Source organism: Quercus suber, unplaced genomic scaffold (assembly GCF_002906115.3).
Source record: "Quercus suber isolate HL8 unplaced genomic scaffold, Cork oak 2.0 scaffold_76, whole genome shotgun sequence".
NCBI classification, from domain to species: Eukaryota; Viridiplantae; Streptophyta; class Magnoliopsida; order Fagales; family Fagaceae; genus Quercus; species Quercus suber.
Window position 1 is genome coordinate 483575 of NW_027069541.1, and position 16941 is coordinate 500515.

General features: G+C 37.6%; 1 protein-coding gene across 1 annotated transcript in view; it reads left to right on the forward strand.

Annotated features, from left to right (window-relative positions):
• Window positions 1–16910, forward strand: part of LOC136061338 (uncharacterized) — a 19788-nt gene extending 2878 nt beyond the window's left edge. Inside the window, exons 3-12 of the mRNA XM_065773551.1 lie at window positions 1513–1538; window positions 2464–2548; window positions 2707–2907; window positions 10432–10491; window positions 11779–11858; window positions 13495–13820; window positions 13919–14010; window positions 14102–14213; window positions 15331–16428; window positions 16514–16910. Of these exons, the coding sequence (XP_065629623.1) occupies window positions 1513–1538; window positions 2464–2548; window positions 2707–2907; window positions 10432–10491; window positions 11779–11858; window positions 13495–13820; window positions 13919–14010; window positions 14102–14212 (981 nt within the window). The 3' untranslated portion in view covers window position 14213; window positions 15331–16428; window positions 16514–16910. The remainder of the gene's footprint in view (window positions 1–1512; window positions 1539–2463; window positions 2549–2706; window positions 2908–10431; window positions 10492–11778; window positions 11859–13494; window positions 13821–13918; window positions 14011–14101; window positions 14214–15330; window positions 16429–16513) is intronic.
• The last annotated feature ends 31 nt before the right edge of the window (window positions 16911–16941 follow it).

A 16941-nucleotide genomic window follows, 5' to 3' on the forward strand; every position in this document is an offset into this window, starting at 1 on the left:
ATCATTTGTGTTAGTTGTAGCCTCTCCTCTCAAAAGCCATAAATTTTTTTGCTTCAAATACCCTAGAAACACCTCGAAATAATGATCAACCACCTACTAATCTCATAAACACAAACCCAAGTTGGTGGGATCCTCAAACCAACCCCTAGCCTTCAACGATCGATCAACCAACAATAACCCATTAGCTTGCCCAAATTTCTATGGAGCAAGAGGGAGATTTTAAAAGACATTCGAAGAAAGGAGATGCTCACTATCCCAACTATCCTTTGACCCTGATTTGGAAAAATCAACTATGCATGTCAGATATATGCCCTAAACACTTTCCCACTTCATAATTTAATATTTGATCTTATAGATTACTATTTATAGACCAACTTTATCCATGCAATTTTCATATTATTTATTTAATTTATAATGCAAATAAGAATTAAAGTCTAATAATTTTCATATTCGTAACCAGGAGACAGTGCAATGTAATTTATTGTATATTTTATTATGGCAAATCCTTTCAATGAAATAAAAGGATATTATACTTCATTATTAGTTTTCTCTCCAAGCGAAGTTTTTTTTTTTTTTTTGATACAAAGCTTGCCATTACAAATAGACAAGTAGAGAAAAGGAAAACAACAGAGCTCGCAGAGAAGAAACAACAGGAGCTAATTAGTACAATCAGCTTGAACAATATCCTGCACTACCCTAGGGAGAACTCCTCTCCACACCTGCGTGTCTTCACTTCGCCTAGCCAAATGAGCTAACTCATGAGCAACTCTGTTATAATCCCGATTCACATGATTGACCTTCCAACTGGTACAAGAGCTCAGCAAGGCACGGATGCCTTGAAACAGATGGCCAATGGTCCAAACAAAGTTAGCGAACCTGCACAGTTTGGTGGTCATCTTATTGGGTTTGTTTCATACACTTTCTAAGAGTTAGGCTTGGAATGTCTTGCCATGTAACTATTTAACAAAAAATACACTAATATTCTGTGAGAAAAAAAAGTCACAAAAATCCTGTACTTAAATTTTGTGGTAAAAAGTTTCGTAACCCCGCGTGCGCGAGGGGGAGGGAATAAATGTGAAAAATATTGTAGGGCAATGATAAAGTCACTGGGTACCGGTTCCACCAGTAAAAGCTACGGGATGTTTGAATTAAATTCTCATAATTACAGATTAAAACTTCAAATTTTCAACAAGTAACCCGTACCCATCGCCATCAGAAACTAATAAGTAGTAGTTGTAGTCTACAACTACTACTTATTCTTCCTTCTTTTGGTTGTCATTTGGTTGTCTTTGAGGATTTTATTCTTCCTTCTTCCCTTACTGTATATGTAAACTTTAGTGTCAATTCTCACCTTCTTGGTTCAACTTTTCCTTAAATTGCTGTCTTTGCACTAACTACTCCTTATTAAAATGGCCTTTTATAAATATTTTCTGCCAAAGCTAAAAGCTGAAGGAACCTCTGAAACTGCCAAAAATATTAGCACCATTGTGCTATCTTTAAAAATGTTTGTAGGTAACTGTTATTAGCCTTTGTACATGGTGATATGGAAGCAAGTGTCCTGTTAAATTTATATAAGCTCTTGTACTGGTGCAATTTTGAATAACACATCCTTGATGAAGTCATATCATTGTAGAAAATTACAACATGAATACATGACATGATTGCAATTTTTTTTTTCTTTAACCATCTTTGGACCTACACTGTCTTGGTGTCTTTGGACCTACACTGTCTTGGTGGTGAACAATTTTGTTGAAATATCAAACATGGATGCATTTGTCAAGCCATCACATAAGTTAATCATACTTAGTTACTTCTAAATAAAAAAAAAAGTTAATCATACTTCGTTCCCAATTCAATTATTTTTGTGTATAATATCAGACAAGCATTTCTGCCACTTTTCCCATCTCCCTTTCTTTCACCGAGTTATAACTATACTGTTTGTGAAACTTACCACTAGTTTTTAAATCATTTAGAGCATCCACATCAGTCCATGGAAAAATTTTCCATTTTACAAGTTTAAAACTTACTTTTTCTATTTTACACACCTATTTTTATAAAACATCCACATCAGTTTGTCTATTATACACATTTATTCAAATAAAATATTCATTTCTTTAACCCAATGCTACAATGCTACAGTGATACAGTGTCAGGCAAACTCATGCTACAGTACGGGGGAGAGAGAAAAAAAACTATTAAAAAATAATATACACATGCTACAGTGCCCGTGTAAATTTACACGGGTACTGTAGCTCGTGGATAATTTTAGAAGAGTTTGCAAGATTTTAAACGGACTGATATGGGCTGTTTTTGAACAAAAATGTATAAATTTGAGCATTTTTTCTATTATACACACTTATACACAGACTGATATGAATGCTCTTATGCATGATTCTCAGTTGGAATACTAGATATTGATATCTCTTTCATTTATGCTGATATTGCAGTATGATGATATTGCAGTATGATGTTATACTATGCACGTCCTGATAATCAGCTTGAGAATAGCATATGGACATACAAGTACAAACCAAAAAAGGCTACTGAGGTCAGATATGTTGTATCAGTCTCTTCTTTGCATTGATGTTGTGTGTTTCAATTATTTATTTACCTAAGTAGACTGACAGCTTTTCCCCTTTGTCCTGTTTCTCATTGGAGATGATGTACCTTTACTTTTCATAATTCTGTTATTCTGGTGTCCTGCAGGTATGTGGTAATGATGAATCTGTCAAGTTTTTGAGTGATTGGCTACATATGTGGCATGAAAGAGGTTTCCAAATCAGCAAAGTTCGAACTGATGGTGATCAATGTGACATGCAAGATGATGATTATAGGTGTTCTGATTCAGAAGACATAGATGAAGAGCCTGGTCTAAAGAACGTTCTCCTAGTTACAGGACCAGTTGGGGTATATCCAAAAATATATATTTTTTAACTGCACCTTCTGTTTGTTTTAATTTAAGTTTGGATTGTTTCTGTACTTGAAGTTGTGGTGTTGTTATTACTTGCTTGAAGAACCTTATTTCCTTTATCATATCTCAACACGCATTCAAAATGATGGTGATTTTGGCCATCTTTCGGTAAATTCTCTTAGGAATATTGCTTTGAAGACTAATAACACTTTTTCCTTGTTTGAGGTTCATATATTGGTAATCCTATTTTCTTTCCTAGTTTAGTTTACTTTTTGATTCTAAAAAATGGTGTCTACCTATACTAGGTCCAGATAAAGGTGGAGGCTGGGTTGACATCTAGTGGAAAATAAAATTTATCATATCCTATGGACATAGTATTTGAAGGTTATAAAGATAAATGCAGCGGAAAATAAGTTTTAAAACGGATCTACTTCATTCGATATTGATAACATGCACAAAGTAAATTTCAGAATTAGAGAACAAGAGAGTGTACCTTGAAGCGATGAATTTCAAAAAACTGAAGATTGAAGCACTTGGGACTACTTTTAATCTTCACTCCAATTCCACTAATGCCCAAGATGTGTGGTCTCTCGATTGGTAACAAAGGGATGACCAAAAAGTGACTTACACTCTTATACACCACTTTTCAATGATGTTTTCTTGTCATATATGTTTCTGTACGTTTTTCCCTTTTGTATCTAACCAATTATCTAATCGGGCTAGCCTTTTGGGCCTTACCAATTGGGCTTAAGTGTGTGGCTTGGAGTGGGACCAAAAGGGACCAATAAGACACTAGCTCCAATGGGCCTTGGGCTTTTCTGTCAACTCTTGACAAGTCCAAAGTTACCATTAACTATNTTTCTTCTTTTTAGGAATCATTGGAAGGAAATCTATTCTAGAATTTCTAACCGATTTTCCTTGGAGGTGCATGTAGTTGAGTAGAAAATCAAACTTTGGTAATTAAGTTAGTGTGCACTATCCTGCCTATGGGGAAAGGATCTCCTCCAATGCAATCCTCCAATTCCTTCCAATTTTTGCCTAGATTGATACACGCAGCATTTATTTGATTTTTAAATGCTACATGTCTTACACCTAAATAAAAATAGGAGGAAATTGGAGGATTCAATGGGAGGGGATCTTATCCCACAAATAAGAGGTTTTGTACAATGCTTGTGCCAATATACTTTACTGTTAGGTTTGACTCTTTGTTGGCCTTTTCTCATCAGTTTTTGTTTGCTTTATTTTTTTTTTTGATAAGTAATAAGATTCATTGAAATAAAAGAGAGGAACACCGAAGTACACAGGGAGTATACAGGGGTGAACAAATCAAAAACGAACATTACAAAAATCAAGAAAATCCAAAATAGAAGAAAAAGGATGGTTTCTCCACACAGAAAACCAATCAAGTAAGGTTCTAAAAAAAAGAAGTTGAGATCAGGCATGAAACGCTCCTTGTCTTCAAAACACCTACTATTTCTCTCCTTCCAAATAACCACATCAAACATGAGGAACAACCATCCATAGATCTCCATTACGATGGTGACCAAAATGACCTTGCCAGCATGCCAAATGCCCAACAAAGAGAAAGGCATAACCCAACAAACTCCAAATAACCCAAAAACCATATCCCACAACTCCAAAGCAACCAGGCAATGAAGGAAAAGATGGTCAATAGTTTCACTATTACACTTGCACATGAAACACCAGTCCAAAATCAAACCTTTCTTTTCCTTAAGTTGTCAATAGTCAGACATTTCCCTAAGGCTGTTGTCCATACAAAGAAAGCCACTCTAGAGGGGATCTTTTGCTTCCAAATGCTTTTCCAAAGGAAAACTGCTTACTATGGCCAACTAGAAGATGGTAGAAGCACTGATCATGAATCCCTTTCTCTTACAAGGCAGCCACACATCTCTTATCCTCCCGCGGACCCCCTCTTAGTATGGGGTGCAATAAAATTGGAATTGATGATTAACTCCACTAACCTGAACAGCGTTCCTGGGACACATTCGCTACGGTCTGATACACGACGACCTGCCCATGTAATGCCGCTTGACACCACGTTCCCAGTCGCAGAGCCTCAATGAAGAATCATCTAAAAATTCATGTGGAGTATCTTCACCCTATATAGGGTGCAATGTTGAAACTCTGACAATACGGTAGCACCTCCCTAAAATGAAGCCTAGAGACCCATTGCCTCATAGACCTACTTTTTGTTGCAATAAATCCTATATAAATCAGGATAACGATCTGCGAGGGGAGAAGATCCACACCAACGATCAAGCCAAAACTGCACTTTTGATCCATCTCCAATTTCATACAGAATATACCGAGATAAGGAGTGCCACCCTCTTCTAATATTTTTCCACAAACTAACTCCATAAGGACCAGAGAAAGAGCTAGAACACCAACCGCTCCAATCATAACCATACTTCACCTCTATCACTTGACGCCAAAGAGCATCCCTTTCTTGCCCAAATCTCCATAACCACTTCCCTAATAAAGCTACATTGAAGGTTCTCAGGTTTCTAATCCCCAGCCCACCTGAAGAGAACGGGGTACATACTGTAGACCAATTAACCAAATGAAATTTGGGCTCGTCTCTAGGCCACCCCACAGAAAGTCTCTCTGAAGTCTAGCAATACGGTTGGCCACAGAAGCAGGAATATGGAATAAGGAAAGAAAATAAGTAGGAAGATTAGAGAGAGTGCTTTTAATCAAAGTGACTCTACCTCCCTTGGAAAGATATAATTTTTTCCAACCTGCTAATTTTCTTTCCATCTTCTTTAGAATTGGATTCCAAATAGACTTGTCCTTAAATTTTGCACCCAAAGGAAGACCCAAGTATTTCATTGGGAGAGAACCTTGCTTGCAGCCTAAAATAGCCACCAAAAGATCCATGTTATGAACAGCCCCCATAGCCACTAGCTCAGACTTACCCAAATTTACCTTCAGACCAGACACAGCCTCACACCAAATGAGCACCACGCGAGAATCATAATTTGATCAATATTAGCATCACAAAAAATCAGAGTATCATCAGCGAAAAGAAGATGGGAAATCATCAAAGATCTTCTAGAGGAAGCACCTACACTAAAGCCTGACAAAGACCCTCACGGATAGCCTTATCCAACATTCTATCGGCTGCTTCCATAATCAGCACAAATAATAAGGGGGAAAAGGATCACCTTGCGCAACCCCTTAGAACTTCCAAAAAACCCATGGTAGTACTATTAATGAGGATGGAAAAGCGAACCGTTGATATAAAAAAAGAAATCCATTGCCTTCACTTATTAGAAAAACCGCAAGCTCAAGCAAGTTAGAAAGAAGTCCCTAGTTCACGTGATCAAAAGCTTTTTCAATATCCAATTTACATAACAATCCTGGCTGACCAGACTTCAATCTACTATCAAGGCATTCATTAGCAATAAGAACGAAATCAAGAATCTGCCTATTTAGAACAAGACGTTCTGGGGAGCTGAGTTGATCTCTCCTAAAACCATGCGAAGACGAGACACCAAACTTTAGCAAGAATTTTATAAACCCCCCCAACAAGACTGATAGGCCGAAAGTCTTTTACCTCCATTACAGTAGCTTTTTTTGGAAGGAGAGCAATGAAGGTTGCATTCAAGCTTTTTTCAAACTAACCAGTATCATGGAAATGGTGAACACAACCATGATGTCTGATTTGAGAATCCCCCAGTAGGCTTGAAAGAAAGCCATCGAAAAACCGTCAGGCCCAGGAGATTTGTCCCCATTAAACTCCTTGATGACTTCAAAAATCTCAGTTTCTTCGAAAGGTCTCTCTAACCAGTCCACATTATCCCCAGAAATCCATGGAAAATCCAAAACATCCTGTAAAGGATGCTTCTCTTGCTGCTCAGAGTATAGGTTCATATAGAAATGAACAATATGGTCAGAAATCCTATCCTAATTGGAAGACAAGGCCCCATCAATCATAAGATTTTCAATACAATTATTCCTTCTATTAGAATTAGCCATCCTATGAAAAAACCTTGTATTGGAGTCGCCCTCCTTTAAAAACAGCATTCTGGACTTTTGTCTCCAGCTGGTCTCCTCTAATAAGGCTGCCTTTTCAAGATCGGCACGAAAAGTTGCTTTTTCCAATTTCTCCTCCTCAGTTAAAGGTTGAAAGTCCTCTTTTACATCTAGAGCATTCAACTTTCTCCATAAAATGCTGTTTCTTGGCTGTGATATTGCCAAAATCTGTTTCGTTCCACTTCTTTAGATCCGCTTTTAGGGCAGTCAACTTCTTGGCTAGAATGAAACTAGGTGTCCCTTGAAAATGGTAATTTTCCCACCAAGCCTTCACCTTATCTAAAAACCCCTCCGCCTTCAACCACATGTTCTCAAAACGAAAAGGAATACGCCTTTTGCGATGACTCCCACTCTCCAAAAGAATTAGGAAGTGATCGGATAACACTCTAGGAAGCCTTTTTGGGAGAAATGAGAGAGATAGTCTGCCAAGTCTAGAGAGAGTAGAAACCGGTCAATTCTAGAGGTTGAGGTGGAGTTAGACCAAGTGTATAAGCCTCCCTCTAGAGGATTGTCCATAAGCCCATGATGATATATAAAATCCGAAAAATCATATATGCAGTGAGTAAATCTTCCTGCCCCTAACCTCTCCGAAGGAAAGCGGATGACTTTAAAGTCTCCTCCCAAGCACCAAGGCAAATTCCACTAACTGTTCAAGCCTGCCAATTCTTCCCACAAGAATTGACGATTCTTGTTCAAATTTGGACCATAGATACCTGAGAAAGCCCACTCAAATTGGTCATTGACGTTTTTGAACCTACATGAAATCGAATAAAACCCCACTGCTTCCTCTATCTTTTCAACCACCCTTCTATCCCACATGAGTAAAATACCACCAGAAGCACCCTCAGAACCCAAATAAAGCCAATCTATGTAAGGACAACTCCAAATACTTCTAACAATTGCTCTTGTAACCCATTCCAACTTTGTCTCTTGCAAACAAACAATATCTGCCCTCCAAGAACGTAGAAAATTACAAACCCTAAGCTGTTTTTTCTTCTCGTTCAACCCTCTAACATTCCAAGATAAAATTTTCAAATTAATTGGAGAGTAAGTAGAGCCCTGTCCTTACCATTACCAATGTGTCTTGGAGAAGTTGGACCATAATTGACAAAGCTAAATAAACCCCGCAATTCCCTTATTCCTTTCCTGCGTGAGCTCTTCAGGGCTTTTTCAGTTTGTTCCTTAATGGCCCTCTTCTGTAACTCAGCTTCTACAGCCAACAGGAATTTGGTTGCTGGCTCTTCTAAACCTTTGAGGGATGTCCCAAGAAAATCATCAAAGCCACTGAACTTTTCCTGAAACCATTCTGAGAAGTTGTCCTTACCCAGCAAATTCTCCTTATTCTGAGTTGCTGACCCTTCAGAAATATCCATGACGCCCATAGGCAAAGAGATAGCCAGTGGTTCGACATTAAGAGGTGGCGAAGAATCAGAAAATTGAGAAGCATCCTCGGGGCAAAAATTTGAAACCCAATCCTCCATAGTAACTTCAGCCCCTTTATCCAACTTTTGATTTAGCTCCTTACATTCCACTGACACACTTGGTACCGTCGGCCACTGGTCTGAGTCATCCACTCCAAAAACGACATCTCCCAGAGATAAAGTAATTTGGATCAGGACAGCCACCCTCTTCCCATCACATAATTTAAGAACCCATTGCTCAGAATTCCCCCATTTCTTGATGACGTTATCTGTGTGCTCATGGATGATTCGTTGAATGTCACGATGCAAGGCTGCCTCATCATCGGAGCATAGGGACTCATCCACGGAAGCATCGGAGCTCATAGACTCAGTCATGGAGGCCACTGAGTTGTCGAGCACTGAGGGTATTGTCTTGGAGCAAGTCGGTTCCACATTGGAGCACTTAGATTCATTCACGGAGGCATCAAGGTTGACGAGCACTGAGGGAATTGTCTCGGTGCTTAACGATTCAAAGTGGGTCAGCGATGGCTCTTTAGCGATATTAGCTAAAGATGATGCCAATGAGGTAATCTGGGTAGGAGTGACAGGCAAGCAGGATAAAGTGTGTGAGTGGGTCAGATAATGAGTCAAAGAGGGCTGGGAGTGTTTGGGTTTCCATTTAAAAACAGGTTTATGTTTGAGCTTAAAACGGCCATTGGGCTTTGGGTTTGAATTTTGGCCAACTGAAAGGTTAATATTGGGCTTAAAAGCAATGATGGGCTTTGGGTCAGAGGCTTGGTTAGAGGGCTTTGGGTCAGAGGCTTGGTTAACTGAAGTGTTCACCTCAAGGCCACTGGGCTTTGGGAAAGGATTATGGTCAACCGAAGGGATAATATTGGGCTTAAAAGAAACAAAGGGCTTTGGGTTAGAGGCTTGGTCAACCAAAGGGTCCACCTCAGACACGATGGACCAGCTGATACTCCACTTACCATGAGCCCCACGTTCCAACTTGATATAAAGATCCAGTTGCACCCCTGTCTCAATATCTTCTGAAAAGACAGACGAGATCTTCGCCCCTACCAGAGCATTCTCCTTCCCAAGACTGCTCTCACGAGAATCCCGGGTCTGAGCACCCGGGTCGGCTAAGTTAGACTTACAAGAAGCCAACATTAAATGCGCAGGATTTACCACGTCATGGGGATCCTGGGTCAGAGCATTCACCACCGTTACCTGACTTCGAGTTTTGGGTTCACTTCGTCGGCCTTGCGACGCCGCTGCTGCAAAAGATTTGGATTATTTAAAATCAGACCCAGGTAAAAGCTTTGGAGGCAGATTGATGGCAAGAGTCCCAGGAGCTAAGTGCAAACTGAATCCTCTCCAGCCACTACCCAATTTTCCTTCTGGAACAATTATGAAGCCTTTCTGACGGCCATGAAGAATTTCTGGCATCATAAGAAAAGAGCTATGTGCATTGGAGCCCAATTGTAGTATAAAAACCTTCTCTCCATCTCTAACAGTTCGTGCAAAGTGTCCAGGGGGCTCAAAGGAAATAAAGACTTCCATCATAGATAACATTCTCCTTTGCCCATGAACACAGAACGTAAAGAACCTCTGCTTCTCTCAAAAATACGTAAAAGGAAAAAGGAACCCCCTTCTTCAACAGAAAATTCAAAATCTATGAAGAAAAAAAGTGAGCCACCGATGCCAAAGAAGAAGAGAATTGAACAGATTGAAGGAAGTTTATGACTTATTCAAGGAAGCCAGGCCTTAACGATCAGTGTGTTTGTATCAGAGTAGAATGTTCTATCAAATTGTTCAAGTAAACTAAGCACCATGGTTATATCTAAGATTTAAAACAATAGGAAACCTCATATTATAAATCAGAGGTTTATGTTGGGGTAATATGTTTGAGTTCCTTCATTGTCAAGTGAAATCTGTTAATGAAACTTGAAACTTATTCGTTTATTTTCCATATGGCATAAATGTTCTCAAACTCAATGTTTTCATAGCAAATGCTTTTGGTTTATATTGGCAGTTAAAAAAGGTTTGTTTCTTGTGTTGCAGTGTGGGAAATCTGCAGCTATCTATGCTTGTGCGCAAGAGCAAGGGTTTGAGATTTTGGAGGTATCACCTGAAATTGCACAATTTTGTTGTTGAACTGTATTGACTATTCCAAATTTTATGGTTTCACTGATTGATTTTACGTATCCTAATATGCATATAATCATGAATAGGAAGCTCAAGATGCTGGGATGCATGGTTAAAAATTAATATAGCCATTGATATGACATAAGCTGGGATGCATTTCCTTTTTCCTTTTTCTTTTTTGATCCTTCTAATGTACTCAAGTTCCCCTGTTTTCATTTAGTTTCACTCATAATAAAAAAAGAAACTCATACATTATTATCTGTTCTAATGATTTTCACTATACTATGCATGTTGTAGTGTGAGGGCAAGTGCCTTCCATTGAAGCGATAGAAGAATGGGAATCAGCCTCTCCCAAAAAAACAAAAGGAGTGGGGAGGCCGCCTACCACCTCTCCCATATCCACAAAAGTGGGATTTTGTGCACTGGGTATGGCCTAATGCATGTTGTGGTGCACTGTACGATATTTTGGATTCTGCACATTTTGTGTTGGTCAGTCTTGGGGTGGATTTTGACACCAGCCTGAAGTTGGGTTGAATATATCCTAACCAATGCCAGACCGAAGCACTTATTAAGTTAATAGGCTGGTTTCACATGACTTGGTTAGAAACAGTTGGGTTGGTTGGATTCAGAGATTGGCTACAAGTTATTACTTATTACTTGAATCAATTAATTATAGGATTGGTTGAAACTGCTTTTTAACGGTTAAACTCAACAAATCCTTTTTGGTTTGGGATTTTCAGACATCATCTTTAGATTCTTGAAAAAATATCAACATGGTGTTGGTAGGTTGCAGAAACTGTGGGCAAAGCTTGCAATAAATTTAAGCTCTAGTTTCCTCTCTAAATAACTGACTACCCCCCTGATTGTTGTGTATGAATGAAAAATTTCAGTTAGTCATTTTGGAGTTATTGTGTTTATCAGTAGAAGTGTTTCTATTCACTACAGCAGTGCTATGAGAAATAGTTTGTTTTGCCTTATTCCCAAGGACAGCAAAAGTAGCAGTTTTGCTTTTACTTCTGATCTATTTATTGATTCTTCTTATTACCTGAACTTCAGCAACAAGTCTGCTACAGACAGAAAGCAGAATTGTCTTCTTCGTTGCTGTTTGATATAGTTAGGGATATATCCCACCACTGCTATCAACGATTTGAACCATTTTAACTTACTGTTAAAAGTCAATTCAATAACTTTTTGAATAGTTTAACATTATGGAAATAGCCTTTCAAGTGAAAGTTAAATGTGTCTTATCTGTTGCTTTGTTAGCTAAGTGCATCAGACTGTCGCAGTGGAGCTCTAGTGAAGCAGAGGTTTGAGGAGGCTCTAGAATCACGTTGGGTCAAAAGGTTTGTCAATTTATCTTTAGCAGTTAGCACTAGTGGCTGCGTTTTTAATTTCTCAGCTTTATTGTGCTGGGTAATTGTATCTGACTATACTTTCCAACTGTGCAGTCTTTTTTATTTCCTGTGACACTTTCTTCTATGTTTCATTGTCTCATGTGTTTGTTGTGTATTGCATTTAACATGAGATAAATAATTCATTAATGATGACAACGTAGAGGGTGCAGTAGAAAATTAAAAATGGGGAGAAAAAGGGAAACGGGGCCTCAAAATAATATAAATGTATGATAAAGCAGGACTAGCACTTGTGGGAATATGGCTTCAGAAAATTCTTTTCAGCCACTTTTTAGATGCACTTAAGAATGGGATAAATTTTCCAGATCATCACTATATGATTTATTTATGACTTCCACTTGTTGGGGTTGTAAATATTTACAGGGTAAATTGCATTTTTAGTCCCTCAAATATAGGTTCGATTTTGGTCCTTCAAAATTTAAAATGTAATAATTTAGTCCCTTTGTCTATTTTCTGTCCATTTATTACTTGCATTTTTGGTCCCATAAAATATGGGGTTGGTTTTATTTTAGTTCCTGAGGTTGGTTTTTTAGATATAGGCTCGGTTCGATTTTAGTCCCTTAAACAGAAAAATAAATGTATGGACTAAATTGTTACTTTTAAAAATTTGAAGGAAAAAATTGAACGTTCTAAAATTGAGGGACCAAAATCAAACTGACCCCATATTTGAGGGACTAAAAATACAAATTACATTTTTTTTTTAAAAATAATTTAATCTTGGAGTGCTAATGATAATTGAACATATACATACAATACACACACATTAAAAAAATTCCCTCTTCTGCAACTAAAAATCATCCTTCCATTTTACTTTAAATGACTAAATATGGGAATCTATTTACAATTTATTCTTGGAATGCTAAAGATAATTGCACATTTTTTAGGTAAATTGCATTGACACCCTTGAGGCATAGTGAAATTAGACTTATTCCCCTAAATGATCAAAATAATTGCCCTTTTGAATTACTTTGGGGTGGAGTGTCATTTCTTGAAATTTGGGTATAGTGGTCTAATTTCAATATACCTCCTTGTAGGCGTCAGTGTAATTTACATCTTCTTAATTTTCTTTTTCTTCTATGACTAGACCATAGACCATAGACCATTTTTCTGTCACTTCAAATGACTAAATATGGGAATCTGCTTTAAAATTATTACTTGTTATCATTGAAGAGCGTGAAGGATTTGTTCTGTCATGAGCATAAACTTAGAAGGGGAACATTCTGCATAAAAGTACTTGTTACAAAATGCCTGACTTGATGAATTGAGAGAATTAGTCATTTGTAGTGCTATGATACTTTAGAATGTATCAAATTTGTTTCTAGAACACTTTTTTTTTTTCCCACATTTTACTGTCTTATTTTTCAGCTTATGAGTGCATCCTCTTTAAAAGACCATGATGTAAGCAAAATCTTGCTTGCTAGTAGGAATCTTGTAATATCATGCACATATTTCAGTTGTAGCCCGTTGTTTTTAATGAATTATAACAAAATGATGATAAATTAAACATTATTCCTTGAGTAATACTGTGATTATCTATCCTATTATGATATGGTATATATTTTTTCAGGTCATTGGGACATCCTGTGGAGTCACAGAACAATCATATTGTGAAGTCTCCCCAGTCTCTGCCCAATGGTAGAGTATCACAAGAGTTTGAAAATGAGGTGGTAGAAGTGATACCCTTATCAGATGAGGAAGCTCCTCATGATGGCATTGGAGCCTCAGCAAAATTTGTCTGCAAGGAGAATGGAACTGCACATAATCAAAGTGAAGTTAAGCCTTTGATTCTCTTTGAGGATGTGGATATCACTTTTCTTGAAGATCGTGGCTTTCTTGCTGCTATACAACAAATTGCTAAAACAGCAAAGGGACCCATGATATTGACCAGCAATAGTAAGAGGACTTGCTGATTGAGAGTCTCATTATTGATTGTAATATTGTTGGTTTTAACTTAATTTCTTTGTTTTTATTCTTATTCTGGTAAAATGCAGGTGACAACCCTGTCCTGCCAGACAGTTTGGCAAGGCTACAGGTGTGTTTCACATTGCCATCATTAAAAGAGCTGCTTTGCCATGTATGTATGGTATGTGCTTCCTGTGCCTTTCCCTCTTCTCTCAGCTTTCCCATTGTGGATTTTTGTGTTCCTTGCAGTTTATTTTGTTTTCCAACTGTAGGTCTGTGCTGCAGAAGGAGCCAATGTCCAACCTCATTTAATGGAGCGATTAGTTGGGTCTTGTGATGGAGATATTCGGAAAACCATTATGAATCTTCAGTTCTGGTGCTAAGGTAGAAGATTTAGAAAAGGTGTTTTGCACAATACATTTGCATGCTTGCATAGCATCTATATGCATGCTATAATTGTTTACAGTGTCATTTTTGTTGCTGTTATTGTTACTCAACTCCTTTTATTATATTGCCATTATTGCTATTAAGTCTACACATTTTTGATTTGGGAATTGGTTCCCTGATCAGTCAAATACAACTCTTTTAGATTCTCAGTGAATACAATATGCAGCCTTGCAGGTTGCAGCTAGTATTTGAGTGAATTGCAGTCAATCATTCTGTGAAATACAGCACACCATCTGCATTTTGGGGTCTCACATGTCATCATTGACTGCATTTATAAAATAATTTTAGTAAATACGAAGCTTACGTGTGTTGGTCACTTGTATAATGTGCAACAAATAATGAAGGAATCATGTGGACAAGACGTTTTTACAGATGTTGCTAAAGCTAACAGAAATTGCTTAATTAATTAAGAATTAAGCATCTCTGTTCACTCTGGCTGAGTACAATTATGACAACTCTATATATATTTTGTACTGATTTTGTTAGAATTATGGTTAAGTGATTAAATTCACAATTTCCTAATAGTTTAAGCTTTTAGAACAATCGATAATTTAGCATGGTATCAGAGCAGAAGATTCTGAGTTTGATCAATGACTTTACTTTACCTCCCATTTAAAATGTTAAATTCTCACTTGTTGGGCCCCCACTTATTAAGGGGTAGTATAAGCCCACAAGTGAAGGGGAGTGTTAGAATTATGGTTAAGTGATTAAATTCACAATTTTCTAATAGTTTAAGCTTTTGAGACAATTGGTAATTTAATAGATTTCATTTGGAGAATGTATATATGCCTTAAGATAATTTGGGAAATTACCGATAGGAATGAATTTTTTCTCACATGTTAAGGTTCATGCTCAGCACATGGATTGGAGCCTTTACTTGAAATTTTTATTTGCATGCACCTCATTTTATGATAAATTACCGATTGTCTCAAAACCAAAAGCTTAGGCGGTTAGGAAAAGGTGAATTTAATCATGTAACTATAATTCTAGCATTTTCAAACCTTTTGTTCCAGGTTGAAGAGATAATTTTAACATAATCCTTTTGACTGTCCAGATAGAAAAGAGAAGAGAACATATGGTTCATTGATATTGACGCTGGCCTTCAGTAACTACCTAAGATTATTCCCTGGGAATTTCCTTCTCAGTTATCTGAGCTAATTGAGAAGGAGATCACCAATTCATTATCCATGATGGAAGAAAATTCTACTTCAATGGAGGTTGTTGAGGAAGAACTTGACAAAAAGGAAATGTAGAAAGGTTTGGATACACATGATAATGAAACAGAAAGTATAGAGGTCAAGAAGGTAGCAATGTTGAACAGGAACGGTTCTGTCGCTTTCTCTCGGTGAAATGTTCGAAGGAAACTGGATGCAGCACTGTCTTCTGATTCTGAAGATGAGATTTTAAGTAATGGATATCCTATAGTTTTTGATAAAGATGCTAACAATGAACCATCCCAAGGAGTCAACAATAGCTTTCCCTTTTCTTGTCCATTAACGGAAAATTGTTTTAAGCCCATTAACCAACAAGCTACTCTCTGGAGCAGAGAATTTTAAAGAAACTTGTTATCAACATTCAGAAAGACCTGATATGCAAATTGATGAGACTTGCAAATCTTTTGATGTATCATTTGTGCCAGAATCATCATTTGTTCCTGAAACTATGATAGGTGATGTAACAGAGCTGTTATCTAGAAGTGGTCATGTTGCTGATTCCTTAGAAGTTTCTGTGAGCAATGAGTGGATCCGGACCCTGTTCCCAGATGAAGCAGAGAATTGTGATAAACCTTTACTTAGATTACAGAAACATTCAGATATGCTAAGAAATAAATGTGATGTAAATCCTGAAATCCTTCACGGAGAGGAGGTGGAAGATTCCCAAAATGAAAGTGTTGAGGCTACAAGTAATGGATGAGCGCAGTCGCATGGATTTTGATAGAAGGTCCAAATTTGTAGAGAAGCCTAGGCCGTTGATGGTGACTGATTTAGTACAAGAATCATGGATAAAGCTTCGTGGCTGTCGCACTGATCTAAGGCAATACATCGTCTTGGAACGACAAGATGCAATTCAAAGTATTAAACTTGCTCATGGTATGAGCAATCTAATCTCGGAAGCTGACCTGTTGCTATCTAACTGCCAAATGGTAGCAAGTGTAAGTATCCTTTAAAAAAAATATAAAATCCCTATTCTTTTGTTATTCACGTGTATTTTATTATGATAGTCAAGTGTTTTTGCAGGATTCATTGGAACCATCTTTGGACCCTTCTGAGGGATCAGATGCATTCAGCTGGTGTGATGAGCAAATACAGATGACATCTGCAATTGCACAACATGGTTTTTGCTTTTATGCAAAAGATATAGCTGCTGTAGGATCAAAGATGGGCTGTGAGGGCAGTGTTGATATAGCCTCAGAGATGTTGGGTTCCACAACTCATACAATGGCATTGGGTAAATTAATTGGACAGGAAATGGGAACAAGTAGTACATTGTTTGGGGCAAGGAGTTCAGAAATGAGTCCACCTAAAAGTGATTTGTCGAGAAGGTATTGACCTTGAATCCCTTGTTATGGTGATGTACACATTATTTAAATGACATCGATGTATATTGGTTTACAATGATATGTTAATAATATCGTATCCTTTAACCAAAAAAAAAAAAAAAAAAA